The 14,641-nt window shown below is 37.3% G+C and overlaps 2 protein-coding genes across 3 annotated transcripts; one reads left to right on the forward strand and one right to left on the reverse strand.

Moving 5' to 3' along the window:
• LOC112523107 (UDP-sugar pyrophosphorylase-like) lies at positions 1-8,272 on the forward strand. Of its 2 annotated transcripts, XM_025132565.1 has the most exons (18): positions 1-189; positions 277-381; positions 1,415-1,531; positions 2,897-2,906; positions 3,000-3,037; positions 3,213-3,312; positions 3,676-3,803; positions 3,880-3,951; positions 4,069-4,133; positions 4,428-4,488; positions 4,567-4,684; positions 4,805-4,929; positions 5,774-5,850; positions 6,284-6,389; positions 6,825-6,884; positions 7,130-7,210; positions 7,477-7,716; positions 7,856-8,272. In XM_025132565.1, the coding sequence occupies exons 1-18, from the start codon at positions 70-72 to the stop codon at positions 8,030-8,032; spliced, it is 1,800 nt and encodes a 599-aa protein (XP_024988333.1). In that variant the 5' UTR covers positions 1-69; the 3' UTR covers positions 8,033-8,272. The 2 variants fall into 2 exon arrangements, with proteins under 2 accessions (XP_024988333.1, XP_024988324.1); XM_025132556.1 differs by having other exon boundaries at positions 2,897-3,037.
• Positions 8,273-10,482: 2,210 nt separating this feature from the next.
• Positions 10,483-12,649, reverse strand: LOC112509713 (dynamin-related protein 4C-like). The gene has a single exon (XM_025114855.1). The coding sequence runs from the start codon at positions 12,647-12,649 to the stop codon at positions 10,616-10,618; it is 2,034 nt and encodes a 677-aa protein (XP_024970623.1). The 3' UTR covers positions 10,483-10,615.
• Between the last annotated feature and the right edge of the window lie 1,992 nt (positions 12,650-14,641).

Consider the following 14,641-nt stretch of genomic DNA (forward strand, 5'->3'; position numbering starts at 1 on the left):
CTGATCGCAGTTACCGATCACTCTTACTAGACCAGAATCTTAAGATCTATCTCTTCTTTTATCAAATTCATGGCTTCTTCAGCCGTCGATTCCGCCATTCTGAAACTCGCTAATATTCAACTCAATGAACTCTCCACTTCTTCATCTCCTAATCTCCAAAAAAACCTCTCGATTCTTCCCCCCGATCAGGTATGCATACGTAACGTGTATTTGTGTTTCTGTAATGCGGTGATGCTATTTGGGGTTGATTTCATTTTTTTTTTGGAGTATATGCAGATAGAGCTCGGAAAGATGTTGCTGGAGACGGGGCAGGGTCATTTGTTTGAGAATTGGCCTGATCCTGGTGTTGATGACGACGAGAAAAAAGCTTTGCTTGCTCAGGTAATATACTTGCTGCTAGGTCTGTTACATCATGCTATTCATTTAGGTCATGTATATATGTTGTCGATTTGGTGGGCACTTATCCATTTCTCTACATAGATTGATTGCGCAATCACATATTGTTACCTCTAAAATGGAGATATTAAATTAGGAATATATAAGAACCTAAAGGAATCATACATTGAGAGGTAAATTGCATAAACAAATTACATTTGAACATTTTGATTTCATTAACGAAGCCTTTGCGGTTCCACTCTACCTGGCATAAGTATTCAACGGAGATGAGACCTGCAAAGTGGAGAATGGAGAATATAGGTGAAAGTAGAGGCGGTAGTTGCCTATATTTGGTTCGTTGGGCCAAAACAACCCGTTTCAACTTGCTTTGTTTCCGTAGGTATCATACATTCAAGTGTTGGTAAGATCTAACACTTTTGCATTACCTTTGTTGATACCCATCCTTATAAAACTCCGCCACTACAAGTAAAATAGTATGAAAAAAATATTCCATAGTTCAATGGGTTTTTGTTTTCTATTTATATAAAATTGTTATTTTACCATACAAGACTTTATAGTGATTTGCAATCCACACGATTCTGAAACAGAGGTACAATTGTGAATTTATGACTTTTTATGATGTCTTTTTCTGTTTCTTAGTTTACTCCTACAGTCCTACTGAGATCCAATATCAGTCACAATTTGGTGACCTTTGCTTAATCAAGGGTCAAACAGGAGATCCATGAAAATTTAGAGCCGAAAAAGAGAAATCTAACTCTTCTATTAAGAGGAGCTAAAAGGGAGATTCTTTGATACAGTTTAAGGAAGTTACACAAAACCCTTAATGAAGTTGTGAGGAACCTGCAATCTTTCAAATGGTTAACTAAATTATCAGATTTTTGGCCTGTTAGAATGTAACATCTAAATATAACCATGACATTCATGTCGTACATGGGAGTTTGTTCCTTTACTTTTGCTTATGCACACGATGGCACTTGACTGCTTGAATCCCAGAATGACATTTGCGTTGTTCTTTTAGGTAGCTCTGCTTAATTCAAGCTACCCAGGGGGTTTGGCTTCATATATCAAGACTGCCAAAGAACTCTTGGCAGATTCAAAGGCTGGAAAGAATCCATTTGATGGCTTCACGCCTTCTGTAAGTTGCTACACTCCATCTTTTCGGTCACCAGTCTGTGCAACTTAGCTTTTGTTTTCATGATTAGTTCTGTAGTTAAGTTTTTACCTCATCATAGACATTCAATACAAATAAGGTATGTCCATCCTTATGACTTTCCTTTGTAAATGCTGGTTATATTGATTAACTTAACACAAGAAAACCCAACTTTGTTATCCGAATGGTATTCATGCAACCCAGAAATCATTTATTTGTAATACCAAAGCGGAAAATTTCCTTGCAGCTGCCACAAGTGGATGAAACATTGAATCCATTCGTTCTACTGCAATTCAGCAAAGGCATTACACTAATAAATCTTAGCTGATGACCTAATTTATTAGTTATGTTTTGCTTTTATGAAAGCTATATGTGACATATGTATTATTCCCAAGCTGTCTAAGGGGCTGTTTACCTAACGCTTACTTGGATAAGTGCTTACCGGCAAAATTCAACACTATTACTTACTTACCGTGTAAGATTTTAGTCCACCAAAACGTTATAGTATGCAACTATTTACCTGGTTATCGCTAACCGCGGTAATAGTCGTCACCCTCACTTACCGGGTAAGACTCTCGGTCCTTACCTTCATCTGGTACGGTAATATGACTTGGTAAGGGCTTACCCGGGTAACATTGGTAAACGGCCCCCTAAGAGTGAAGTATACAAAGGTTCAAGTTCTATGCTGAGACCTAAATTCCAGAGTCCACCCAACAGCCCCCGGATTTCAGAAGTCTTTCTTTGGAAAGAAAAAGAAAGACTATTCTGAACTCCGGGGGATGTTGTGTGGACTCTGGATTTCGGAATAGTCATGCTAGCACATAACCTTCCTAAAATAAAAATGTATGTCAGCCTCTGTTAGAAATATATTTGTACTTTGAGACGTTTATATGCTGTGTAAATGTGTAACTAAAACACAGCTACTTCATTCATAAGGGAGGCTTTCCTATGGTCATATGATAAATTTGTAACCGAAGTGTTGCTGTACTGTATTTGAGAAGTGATTGAAGTGCTATTGCCTTCTATGCTGCAACTAATGTGCAGCCTACAGGCTACATGTTCCTTAATCAAGGATCATTGAATTAGATATTTCACAAAAACCATGTATTCTTACTGCTCTTCACGAGCCTTTAATCTTTTGTAACTCCCTTTCTTACTATCACTTCCAGCTTTTGATGTAGAGTCATCGTCTCTGGGCAATCATAAACTGTCTTCTATCTCTATACATCCTGTTCTATGTTTGTGCAGTTCATGATTCTTTGTTGGGAATCATTAGCATTGTTTTTAAATCCTCTTGTAAACTTCAAGTCAAATGGAAATCTATGAAGGTTTTGAACTATTTTTCTGCAGGTGCCATCAGGTGAAGTTCTGACTTGTGGTGATGATAACTTTATCAAATATGAGGAGACTGGTGTGAAGCAGGTGCAGAATGCTGCATTTGTTCTTGTTGCAGGAGGGCTTGGGGAACGTCTTGGATACAAGGGAATAAAGGTTGTCAGTCCTTACTACTACTACTACTACTACTACTACTACTACTACTACTACTACTACTACTACTACTACTGCTATTATTATTAATAGTAAAAGTACTACCTTTTTATATGTTTTGAGGGAATTTTTTTTAATTGACTTGATATGATTTATTAAAATTTGCTCCATCCCACAGGTAGCACTTCCCATGGAAACAACTACAGGAACTTGTTTCTTACAGCACTACATTGAGTCCATATTATCCTTATCTGAAGCTAGTTGCAGGGATGCTCAAGGTTGTTACTTTACTTGGAGCGTATTTTGTATTTGTGTAGTTGTACAGTGGTGAACTATTATGAAATAAGTCGATGAAGCCAATTATTTGGATAGGCATGATTGGTGCATCTCATATATTTCCAATCATAGGCTTCTTTAGAACCCTCTTTGGGAAAGCCCCCGTGTTCTCATGGGAATGCATACTTTTCCTCTTGTGATTGTGTTGTTCGACATCTTTACTGGACAGGCCACCAGCAGAAGTCCTTTATACTGTTCCCTAATCTAACTTCTTGTAGGGACACAAAACTGACATCTCATAAACATGTATATTTTCTATTCATTATATGAACTAATGCGATAATGTTACTACTTCTATATTGTAGGCGAATGCTGCAGAGACGTACCTTTTGTGATAATGACCTCAGATGATACACATGAGCGTACTTTACGACTCTTAGAATCAAATGCCTATTATGGAATGAAACCTACGCAAGTAAAACTTTTGAAACAGGTAGTTTTTATGCTTGGGATTGGTACTCGTTAGAACACTAGGATGGTGTTGACACTTCAGTTTAACCATGTTTCAGGAAAAGGTTGCTTGCTTGGCTGATAACGATGCAAGGCTTGCTTTAGACCCAACCAATAAATACAGAATACAGGTGGATCTTTTATTTAGTACAAATGGGTTTCTTCGTTTCTTCATACAACCATGCTCTTATTTGAATCTTATTTCTTTTTTCATTTTACAATAATTACATCTTCTGTTTTCTTATTAGACAAAACCTCATGGCCATGGTGATGTTCATGCCCTTCTTTATTCAAGTGGCCTACTTAAAGAATGGTATGTCGAGCCTCTTGTTTCTTGGTTTTCTATTTTACTAACGTATTAGTCTCTAATTTAGGATCTCATAATCCTTTTTATTTGCATCTCCTGTTTGGATTGGATCTATAGATTTAATTCATTTAAAGCCATTTAACAAGAGGACATCGCTAACTGGTTTCCTGAACTCGAGTGTTTCAAAGTTTCAATGTTATATCCCCCTTGATCCATCTTCAATCCTACGGCTTACACTTGAACACTGTCTTAAAAGGCTAAACTCATCTAAATTATGAATCTACTGAAACAATCTTGCAGGAAAGATGCTGGTTTGAGATGGGTCTTGTTTTTCCAAGATACAAATGGACTTCTATTCAAGGTTCACTAGAATGGTAGCATAATTTCTTCTTCATGTGGGCAAGAGTTTGAATATGATTTAATTGTTTCCATTGTTTAGGCCATTCCTTCAGCATTAGGAGTTAGTGCCACTAAAGAATACCATGTTAATTCCCTTGCTGTTCCTCGAAAGGCCAAAGAAGCTATTGGAGGCATTACCAAGCTTACTCATACAGATGGTACATTGTGTTGAGCACTATTTTTTCAGTTATTCATCGTTTAATAGTTATCTAGTTGTAGTTACATTATTGCTGTCAGCCTTCTATGATTGTTCTGATATCCAAATAATATGACCTCAGGGAGGGAAATGGTGATTAATGTGGAATACAATCAACTTGATCCTCTGCTTAGAGCAACAGGTCATCCTGATGGCGATGTTAATTGTGAAACTGGCTATTCTCCATACCCAGGAAACATAAACCAAGTATGATCTTCATCTGAAATCGTTTTAGTCTTGTGCACTATGGAACTATCATCCCTACCCTTGACTTTATTCCTGAAAACTGTTTTTTTTATTCACAAGGTTTTACAACTATCATCTTGGTTGATGAATTTCTTTTTGGTGTTGTGGTATCGACACCTTTGGTCCCTTAATCCACATGATTTATGCAAAACGTCCCCCTCCACATAAACCCGACAAATCTCCCCCCTCCCGGGAGGATCGTGGCCCATACTTCAGTAGTCACCATCCCTCGATCGAATCTGGGTCTTCCAGTTAAGGCAACAGTTTGATATCCAGTTTGGTTCCCCAAAAGGTTTGGTCCAAACATGGGGATTGCCATTCTCTGGAATTGAATCTTGGTTTGTGAATATTAATCCAGCTCTAGACATAAAGATCTGCACCATTTAAATGCTTTTAATGAACTCTGGAAAGCCGACATGTTACAAGGATTCTGAGTTGTGAGCATCTAACTGAAGCCATATTGATCTTTGGGTTGGGGAAGTGTCTTCATCCTTTTGTTTTATAGTTATACACTTCAATGAAACACATGTCCCATGTGGCTGCCATATGCTGTAGTTCACTGGAGGGTTGACAGAACTAGTGTAAAAGCACCAAATTTTGTAAAAGCCTAAAACAGCAGATGGAAGGCTTAAAAATTGTATGAGTTTGACAGATATCAATGAATCGCTAGTTATTGCTTAAAAGCAGCAGTGATAGATAGCTACAAAAGTATTTGACACGTGATCTTTTGTGTTTGTGTGAAAACTTCGTTCTGATTTTTGATGTGTTTTTGAAGTCTTGTTTTTTATGATTATGTTCCATGCAGTTGATTCTTGAACTTGGTCCTTACATTGATGAGCTGTCAAAAACTGGTGGTGCTATAAAGGAGTTTATTAACCCCAAGTAATTTCTCTCTTTCTCATCTTTCTTTCGCTCTTTCTTCTTGGCTCTTTGATACATACTCTTTCTTCCAATTTTACCAAAATATGATCATGGGGCCATGATAATCTGGTCTATTTGGTAGCTTGAAATTTTCCTTACAAGCATAAGATAGTAGCGCTTATGGTTCTTGACAATCAAGATGATTAATTACAGGGTTGTATTGGGTCCAAAACTAAATATGGTGCTGTCATTGTTTTTAGTACCCACTGTGTTACAGTTATAAGAGCACTTGTACAGATGATTTTTCAAGCAAAATGCAATGCTTTGAAGATGATGAATCACAACTTGATTTATTGCTGTTAGAGAGTAAAAGCAATTGTTATCTGTTTGAATGTAAATCCTAACTTGAGCTATCTTCTTTGCTCATTAACTAATCTGTATTTTTGCATTGCAGATACAAAGACTCGTCAAAAACTGAATTCAAGTCCTCTACTAGATTGGAATGTATGATGCAGGATTATCCTAAAACGTTGCCTCCATCAGCTAGGGTTGGATTCACAGTAAGTAAAACTTCATACCGCACTTTTAGTTCTCAATAATTTTAGGTGACTTTCGAGAACTTGCCTCAGAGATGCCTCGTATCTCACTATAGTTGTCCTCATGTCATTTTGCTATATTGACATTGTAATCGACAAGTATTTTTCTTTATTGGCCCACCTTTTGGATCTTATAATTGCTAACTTAAAGGAGCATTGCAGTTTAGTTTATGAAACTTAAAACAATTGCTAGAACAAGAAAAAGGTTCCACCGGGTCATGAAAGTTGTATATTGCATGCGSGTTCTCTGGCTTAATTAGTATTCTCGATRTTTTTAGGCGAAGGAGGATATATAGTCAAGCAAAATGTGTTAAATGGCATGCCAGATGAGGGCAACCTCKATTAATGCTGGTATATCTAACARTTTTAACGCCTTTACTGTATTTTCTRACTTCTTAGGTGACAGAAACATGGCTTGCTTATGCACCTGTAAAGAACAACGCCGAGGATGCTGCAAAGGTACTTATTTTACTCTCATTGTAGATTACATTTAAAATGAAATGTTTGTCAAATTCATTAAGCAAAGCTTTGCAAGAGGAAAAATGGATTTCAGGTAACTGTATATCTGAAATAAATAACAAATGAAAGGTTAATGAGCATCTGTTTGACGTATGTTTTCTAGTTGCTATTCTTGTGAGGGATGAAGCTTTTAACCGTACGGACTTCCTATTTTCTCATTGACAATTGCTTGACRTGAATTGAAGGTACCTAAGGGAAATCCATATCACAGCGCTACTTCTGGAGAAATGGCAATTTATCGAGCAAACAGCATGATTCTAAGAAAGGTCAGCAAAATTTGAACAATTGCTCTGAATTCTTTAACATTCTTGTGCCCCTGCTAGTTTCTTAGTACACTTTACATGGCATGCCACTTAGGGAGTCATTGGACAAGTCTTGGGTTTGCGATTTATCATGGGTTTGAGTGGGTTATCCCCCAATTGAATTTTATTATGGTTCATTGAATAACCACCCCTCCCTGTGAACCAAGTTATCTGATATTGAATCAGTGTCGGTTTTCTGATGGTTTCCAGTTTCTTATGTGTGTCTCCAGGTAGGTGTGAAGGTAGATGACCCAATTACGCAAGTCTTTAATGGTCAAGAGGTGGAAGTGTGGTCACGTATCGTGTGGAAACCAAAATGGGCAGTCACGTTTGCTGATGTTAAAAGCAAAGTGAGAGGAAACAATTCAGTTTCTCAAAAATCTACATTGGTCATCAAGGGTAGCAACATTCTTATCGAAGACCTCTCATTAGATGGAGCTCTTCTTGTTGATTCTGTTGATGATGCAGAGGTATGTGAGCATTTTTAACAACTTGTATTAAAGATTAGAATACAAGTTCTGATAAATGCAGCATATATCTTCTGGTTTAAAAACAGTGGAATGGTCCTGTTGTATCTTCATATTAAACATCGGTTATATGAATTTGCAGGTGAAAGTGGAAGGTTGTGTTGTAAACAATGGGTGGAGGATTGAAGGCATTGACAAAGATGATTCAACTACTGCTGCATTGGCTGAAGAAGTGAGGATCAGAGGCTTCAAAATAAACAAGATGGATCAGTTGCAGCAATTTTACAGTGAACCTGGAAAATTCTGCTTGAAGCCATAAGGATGTCTTGTATTGATGTAGAATTCTCATAGAATAATATAATGAAATTAGTGTCGAATCCTCATTATTTAACTGTAAAACACAAGAAGTGTGGCTTTGCTTTTAGGCCTAAAACCACTATTTGACAGTCACTTTATTCCATTGTGATCCATTTTGGAGAAAAACCACAAAAGAAACTGTGATTCTWTTGTTTTGGAATGGATAAGGGAAAGGGTCTTTTTCTCTTTCTTGAAGTTTCAAGATATAATATTATATACAGTAAATATAACAATTAAGCTTATATCTTTCTCATCTTTGATAAAGTTTAAGGAGATGTTTGGTTTGCAGAATGATTTTTGAAGGAATGAAATTTGTTAAAGGAATTGGAATGAAATGTTATCAGGTTTGATCAAGTGTTTAGTTGGTAGAAATGAAATTTAATCTGTCTAATGAATTGAAATCTGATGGTTTGGTTTGCAACAGAATTGGAATGGAATGATGAAAAAGACAAAAATATCTTTCGATATTTTTCTTTATTTTTTTTAAATACAAATAACAATATAAAATTAACATTTAACGAGGAAAAAATGTATTGAAATATATATATATATATATATATGTATATATATATATATATAAACATAAAACGTGAAAAAAAATTCAATCAATCATAAACGAAACCATTTATACAAGTTGACACATCAAATACTCATATATATAAATATTGTTACCAACAAGTGTTTACAYATAACATCCAAGCATGAAGCGGCGGCTAGAGTTTAATAGGAACAGAAAGGTATTTGTGTCATTTTAACACTTTTGGATGAAATGGAATTCAATTCCATCAGATTTGGTAAAGAATAGTGAATTCTTCAAATTTGGAAATCTTTAGAATTCAATTTCATTCCATAGGTAACCAAACATTGAATGGAATTTGGTCAATAAAATTGACCATTCCAATTCCATCAGATTTCTGTGGATTCCGAGGAACCAAACGCCTTTGACACAAAAGCCTGGATTCTTTTCAATATAAATAGAAGCAGCTAAGAACTGATGACATAGGAAAAGAAACCCTTGGACATGGACCCACAGACAACTTCCTTGTTTAAATTAAATTTTCCATCTCTACGGGGCTGTTTGGTTGCCTCTTAATGGTGACATTAAGAGGAAACCTCTTACCGATTAAGAGGTAAGGGCTGTTTGGCAAAAAAAAAAAACCCTCTTAATGGTTACATTTACCTCTTAACCATTTTGTGTCTGGAGCCTCACTCAACCATTCAGTTTGCATTTCTTCCATCTTTACCCTTCCACACCCCTTCTCTTCCAGCCATTTTGTGTTGCTTCATGAGCCCTCGTCGCCTTCCACAGCCATCGCCGGTCGCCATCGCCGGTCGTTTATGCCGGTCACCTGTTGAGCTTTGCCGGTCGCCATCGCCGGTCACCTGTTGAGCTTCGCCGGTCGCTAGCCGCTCTCTTCACACATCTCTGTTCTCGGTATCTTCAGCTTCACCATCGCTCATCGTCGCCTTCCACAGCCATCCCCTTTTCCAGCCGTTGCTCATCGTCGCCTTCCACAGCCATCCCCTTTTCCAGCCGTCGCTCATCGTCGCCTTCCACAGCCATCCCCTTTTCCAGCCGTCGCTCATCGTCTCCTTCACGAACTCGTTGCCTTGATTCTTGAATCCAACCAGATTTTGGTTAGGGTTTTGGTTTTTATTGTTTATGATTAATGACTTTTGGGGTGCATAAACTGATTTGGTTAGGGTTTTGGTTTTTATTGTTTATGATTAATGACTTTTGGGGTGCATAAACTGATTTCTTATTTCAAGTGAATTAGTTAGGGTTTTGGTTTTTATTGTTTATGATTAATGATAGGTGYATCTCTTGGGGTCGTTTATAAATTCATGAGGGTTAAAATGGTAATTTACTGTCATTCAGATAACAGTTACCAAACAACATTATTTCATTCAGCACTTAACCATTCTGGCCCTCTTAACCATTCTGACCACTTAACCATTCTGCACCAAACCATTTAGCAACTGCCAAACAGCCCCTACCTTATGGTTTTGTTAAAAATAGTTTAGAAACTGTGTTTTCGTCTTTATATTTATTTTGTGGCCGTGGTTTTTCAATAGTCTATGGACGAAAATAACAATAAAATATAAATTATAYGAAAATCACAATTTGTGTAAACCACATACACAAAAATCAAAATTTACTCTATTTTTTATTTCTTGTAAAACCATCTTTTCCATGGAATAGTTGTTGTCTTTGATAAGGACTTGGTTACATTTTTTATTCAAATATGCATATGCATATGTATATGTTTATACCTACTTTTCGACCCAAGACCATATCAGAAAATGGAATTCATGGAGGTCTATGTGTTGTTTGGACCCTACACCACTGGAAGCAAAGAAATTAAATATTATATCAAATATTTATAAAGGAATACAAATATATTTGAAGGTAAAACAAAGCAAGAAGTAAATATTTATATAATTATTTGGTTAACAGAAAAAACCGTGAAGGCGTGCGTTGTGTCCAAAAACATCAAAACCTAACCACGCAAACATAATACAAAATAGAGATAATTAAGGTCATCTAATCACCATATGCAGCGATCTGATCAATCACATTTCCAACAACTTCTTTAGATTCCCTCAGCAACTTAATACTTCTATTCAGCTTCTCCCGTTTTCCGGCCAACGCCGGCGATTCCTCCAGCATCCGCTCGATCCCACCACCACGTGGCGCCATCATCTCAGACACAATATCTGTCTCAATGTCCCGATTCACCAGATTGTGAATGCTATAAAGCATATGCAGCGCCATACAATCCACCATTCTTTTCAACACAATCTTCCAATAAGCAATCATCCTCATCTTCATATCAAAGGCTTGTCTTACCACATCAKCACCATACAATCTCAGATGCCCCACCTCAACCTCATTCAGCCATTCGATTTTGATTTTCACCGGCTTCGAATGATCGATAACAAGCTCCATGAAAGAGTTTTCATGAGTTATCAACTTGTTCCAGATCWCTRTATATTGAGAATCACAAGTGTAATCTGTCAGTTTTTCCATCTCTACCAGCTCCATCACTCTGTTAACAGAAGCATCCTTCATCTTCACAACCAGATTATGCGCAGCTCTTCTCATTGATGACTGAAGCATCGGATAACTCTCCAAATGGCAATTCATGACATTTATCACCACTTCATCCATGTAACGCCACAATTTTTCAACAAATTCAACTGGCATCGATGAAATCTCGTTTACCTTTTTGTTTAAAACTGCGAGAAATGCAGGTCGAGAGAGAAAATTTGGAAGTCCAATCCCTTTGGCTTCTTCCAAGACCATAATTTCTTCAATCAGAAAGTGCTCACCGTCTTTAATGTCTGCCGTGGTTTGCAGTTTGGCAGAGTAATCATTCAGCATTTCTGATAGCCGGGCCGTGCAATGCATTGATTTAACATCTTGGAATTCATCAAACTCTCCTCTCATGAGAACTTTCTTCAASGATTCTTTCACAGAACTAAYAATCCTCATGAAAGCCGTCATAGCTTCTGCAACAGACGTCATCTTCCTTGGTAACTTGTTCAGTTGACCAACATAACCTGCAAGTTTGTCACTGATCTTTACAACAATGTCCGGGAGACACTTGGAGATGATCGCCGACTGAATCTTCACCAACTTTTCAGCCAAAACAGGTATTCCAACCATGGACTTATCAACCAGCGAAAGATATGGATGACTCTCAAAGAGCTTCGCTTCTTTGAWCCTAGCTTCTTCATAAGTCTCTTTCCCGACTCTATTCCTCACACAAATGTAGCCGAGACCAATGTTGACATCATTTCCGGTAACCTTTTCCAAAAGACCTTCAGGATTTTTATCGGCTTTCGTCACAACGGCAAGTGTTCTTTCGCCGGTCTTATCCACTCGTTGAGACATTCGTATCGAATCACAGGTCGAGAAATCAACAGATGCAGAAAGAACATTCAAAATAATGCTTTCCTTCGGCGTAATGTATTCGGTGATGATGGCTGAAACTTGTTCGTAGATATCCTCTGGTTGCCCGTGCACCGGAACTCTGGTTATTCCGGGCAAATCAACCATTGTAAGATCCGGAACACCTTTCTTCTTAACAATCAGAGTCAATGGAGTATGYGAGATTCCTTTTCCATTGCCAGCAATCTCATTGGTTGCATCAMTGATATCATCTTCGATGTGAGCTTCGTCCGTATGGACCATTTTTTCATGGTACTCCAAGTGGAGTTGCGGATGAGGATCAGGGTGGTGCTGAAGCCTCATGATGAGCGGCACCCTGGTGCAAATACCTTGAGCACGAGGCAGGCTGATTCCAGCGAGTGATTCAAGAACACTTGACTTSCCAGAAGATTGATCACCGACGACAACGATCGTCGGAAGCTGGATTCCCTCTTGCATGACTCCAAGATGACGGAGCTTGTCAACACAGTTGAGTAATGGGCGGATACGGTCGTTGTATGTAGATACAAGGGGCGGATGGTRGTGGTCGAGGATGCCGGAGCCACCCTCGTCAACCACAGAAGAATAGTCATCATCGCCATAAGATGAGGAGCAGGTTATTGTCTTGGTTTCTATCAGRGCCATTGCGAAAAATAGTAGATGAATTGAGAGAAGATGAATGAATGTGGTTGCATATTTATAATAATAATAATAATAATAATAAGGGGTATTTATAAAAATAACCGGTTTACACAACATTTTGTCACAAAATAACCATATTTTAGAGGTTTATCGAAATGACCACACGGATCGCCCCAGGCAAAAGATTGTGTAAACCGGTTATTTTTATAAATACTCTAATAATAATGGATTGAGGGTACTTAATTAATTATTAATTAATGAATTAAGATGGAGCGCTTCCACTTCCTTAGTCTATTTATTTTTGACTCTTCGTAATACATAAAATTGTGGTACAAGCTTTTTCTCTTTTCCACTCTGCTTCTTCCCTTTCCGGCTTTCCTTTCCCCTATTTTCCTCTTTTATGCATTGAGTTTTTTGCTTTTGCTTTTGCTTTTGTTTTTGCTTTTGTTTTTGTTTTTGCTTTTTGCTTTTTGCTTTTTGCCTTTTTTGTATTAAGCTTTTGCTTTGGCAGCCCAATGCATACCGGTGATACTGTATAAAACCGTGTGGCATCCCCCCTCTTTCTCTCAATCACATTTGTACGGTAAGCTTCTTCACCGCAATTACCCCAACCTTTCCCGGTAGCCACTCTTCTGTTTTCCGGCTACTCCTCTTTCTTTCATACAAATCCCCAAYCCTTCTATGTAACCCTCACCCCACCCCTTCATCTTCCTGTGATACACTTGCAACGCCATTCATGGTAAAAGAGACGCCTCCAAACCTTTTGGTGAGATTGCTTGCTGATACAAGAATCTGGATGGAACTGCATGTCCATCGGCCACAGCTCCAACTTCGGCCGCCTTCATCGTTGGCACCCTACAGCTCCAACTCCGGTCGTCTCTACCCAACCGCCTTACTCGATCTGTTGCTCCCTTTAATTCTACTTGAAATTGGATTGTCCAAACCACAAATCTGGAGGTTCTTCTCCTCGATCTATTATTCCTTGGAAAGAAAAGCCACATTTATGTTCGATCCCAACCACAGATCTGGTGGTGCTTCTCACTCTATCTCAAATTTGTTGCAACCATACTTCTGTTTGTGGTTAAATTGAAAATCAAGCAAATGTAAATGTTAGGTTTTAATTTCAAAGATTCCTATGATGTATTGGGAATAGACAAAGCAATAAATGCACAAGTATAAATAATAATAAAGAAAAAGGGTAAAGCTAAAAATGCATCGAAATATCTGTCTTCACGTACAGAGATGTCTGACATAAAGCTTTCTTAGCTTTCTTTTGCTCACAACCCAATGACCTTCTAGACCCTTTTCATCAAACTTTTAAATCTTTAATCGTAATTAGTTTAAAACTACATCATTATAATTAATAGCTTCTAGAGGATTAAAAAAACTGAAATTATTTTAAGATACCCATTTTATAACTAATTATTGGCGTTACAAAATCGTAAATAATTTAAAATAAAATAAGAAATCAAAATACCAAAAACAAAATACATGTTTTTCAACTTATTTTTGTAGATCCTAAATCAGTAGAACATTTTTTATAGATTATTTAAAATAATATTTTTTCTCCAGCCTTTTGTTTTAACAAATTTTTATATAGTTCTCTTAAAAAAAGTATGTTTGGAGAGAGAGATAAATTAAATTTTTATTTATGTGATTATTGTTTTAAATATTTATACAACGGTCTATCTCGACAACAACCTTCCACATTTATTTCCTTTGACCGAAGGTCTTCCTTATCGGATGTTGGACAAGACTCTAATCTGGTTAATTGTTTTGACCCTTGTATTAAAGATGTGGCAGATAAAAGTGATAGCATGCAAAAAGTTAGCTTTGAAAATGATGGATGTCTTGGGTTTGGTAAATCGTACATAGAAACAGCTAAAAGTAAAAAAACCATCTCCCATGCATACTCCTCCCCCTTTAATTTCTAATTCCTTAAAAACTACTCCATACATGTGGGTCTGATTTGATTTGGGCTCTATTGAGGATGTG

The sequence above is a fragment of the Cynara cardunculus genome (genome assembly GCF_001531365.2).
Source record: "Cynara cardunculus var. scolymus isolate 2C chromosome LG 1, CcrdV1, whole genome shotgun sequence".
NCBI classification, from domain to species: domain Eukaryota; kingdom Viridiplantae; phylum Streptophyta; class Magnoliopsida; order Asterales; family Asteraceae; genus Cynara; species Cynara cardunculus.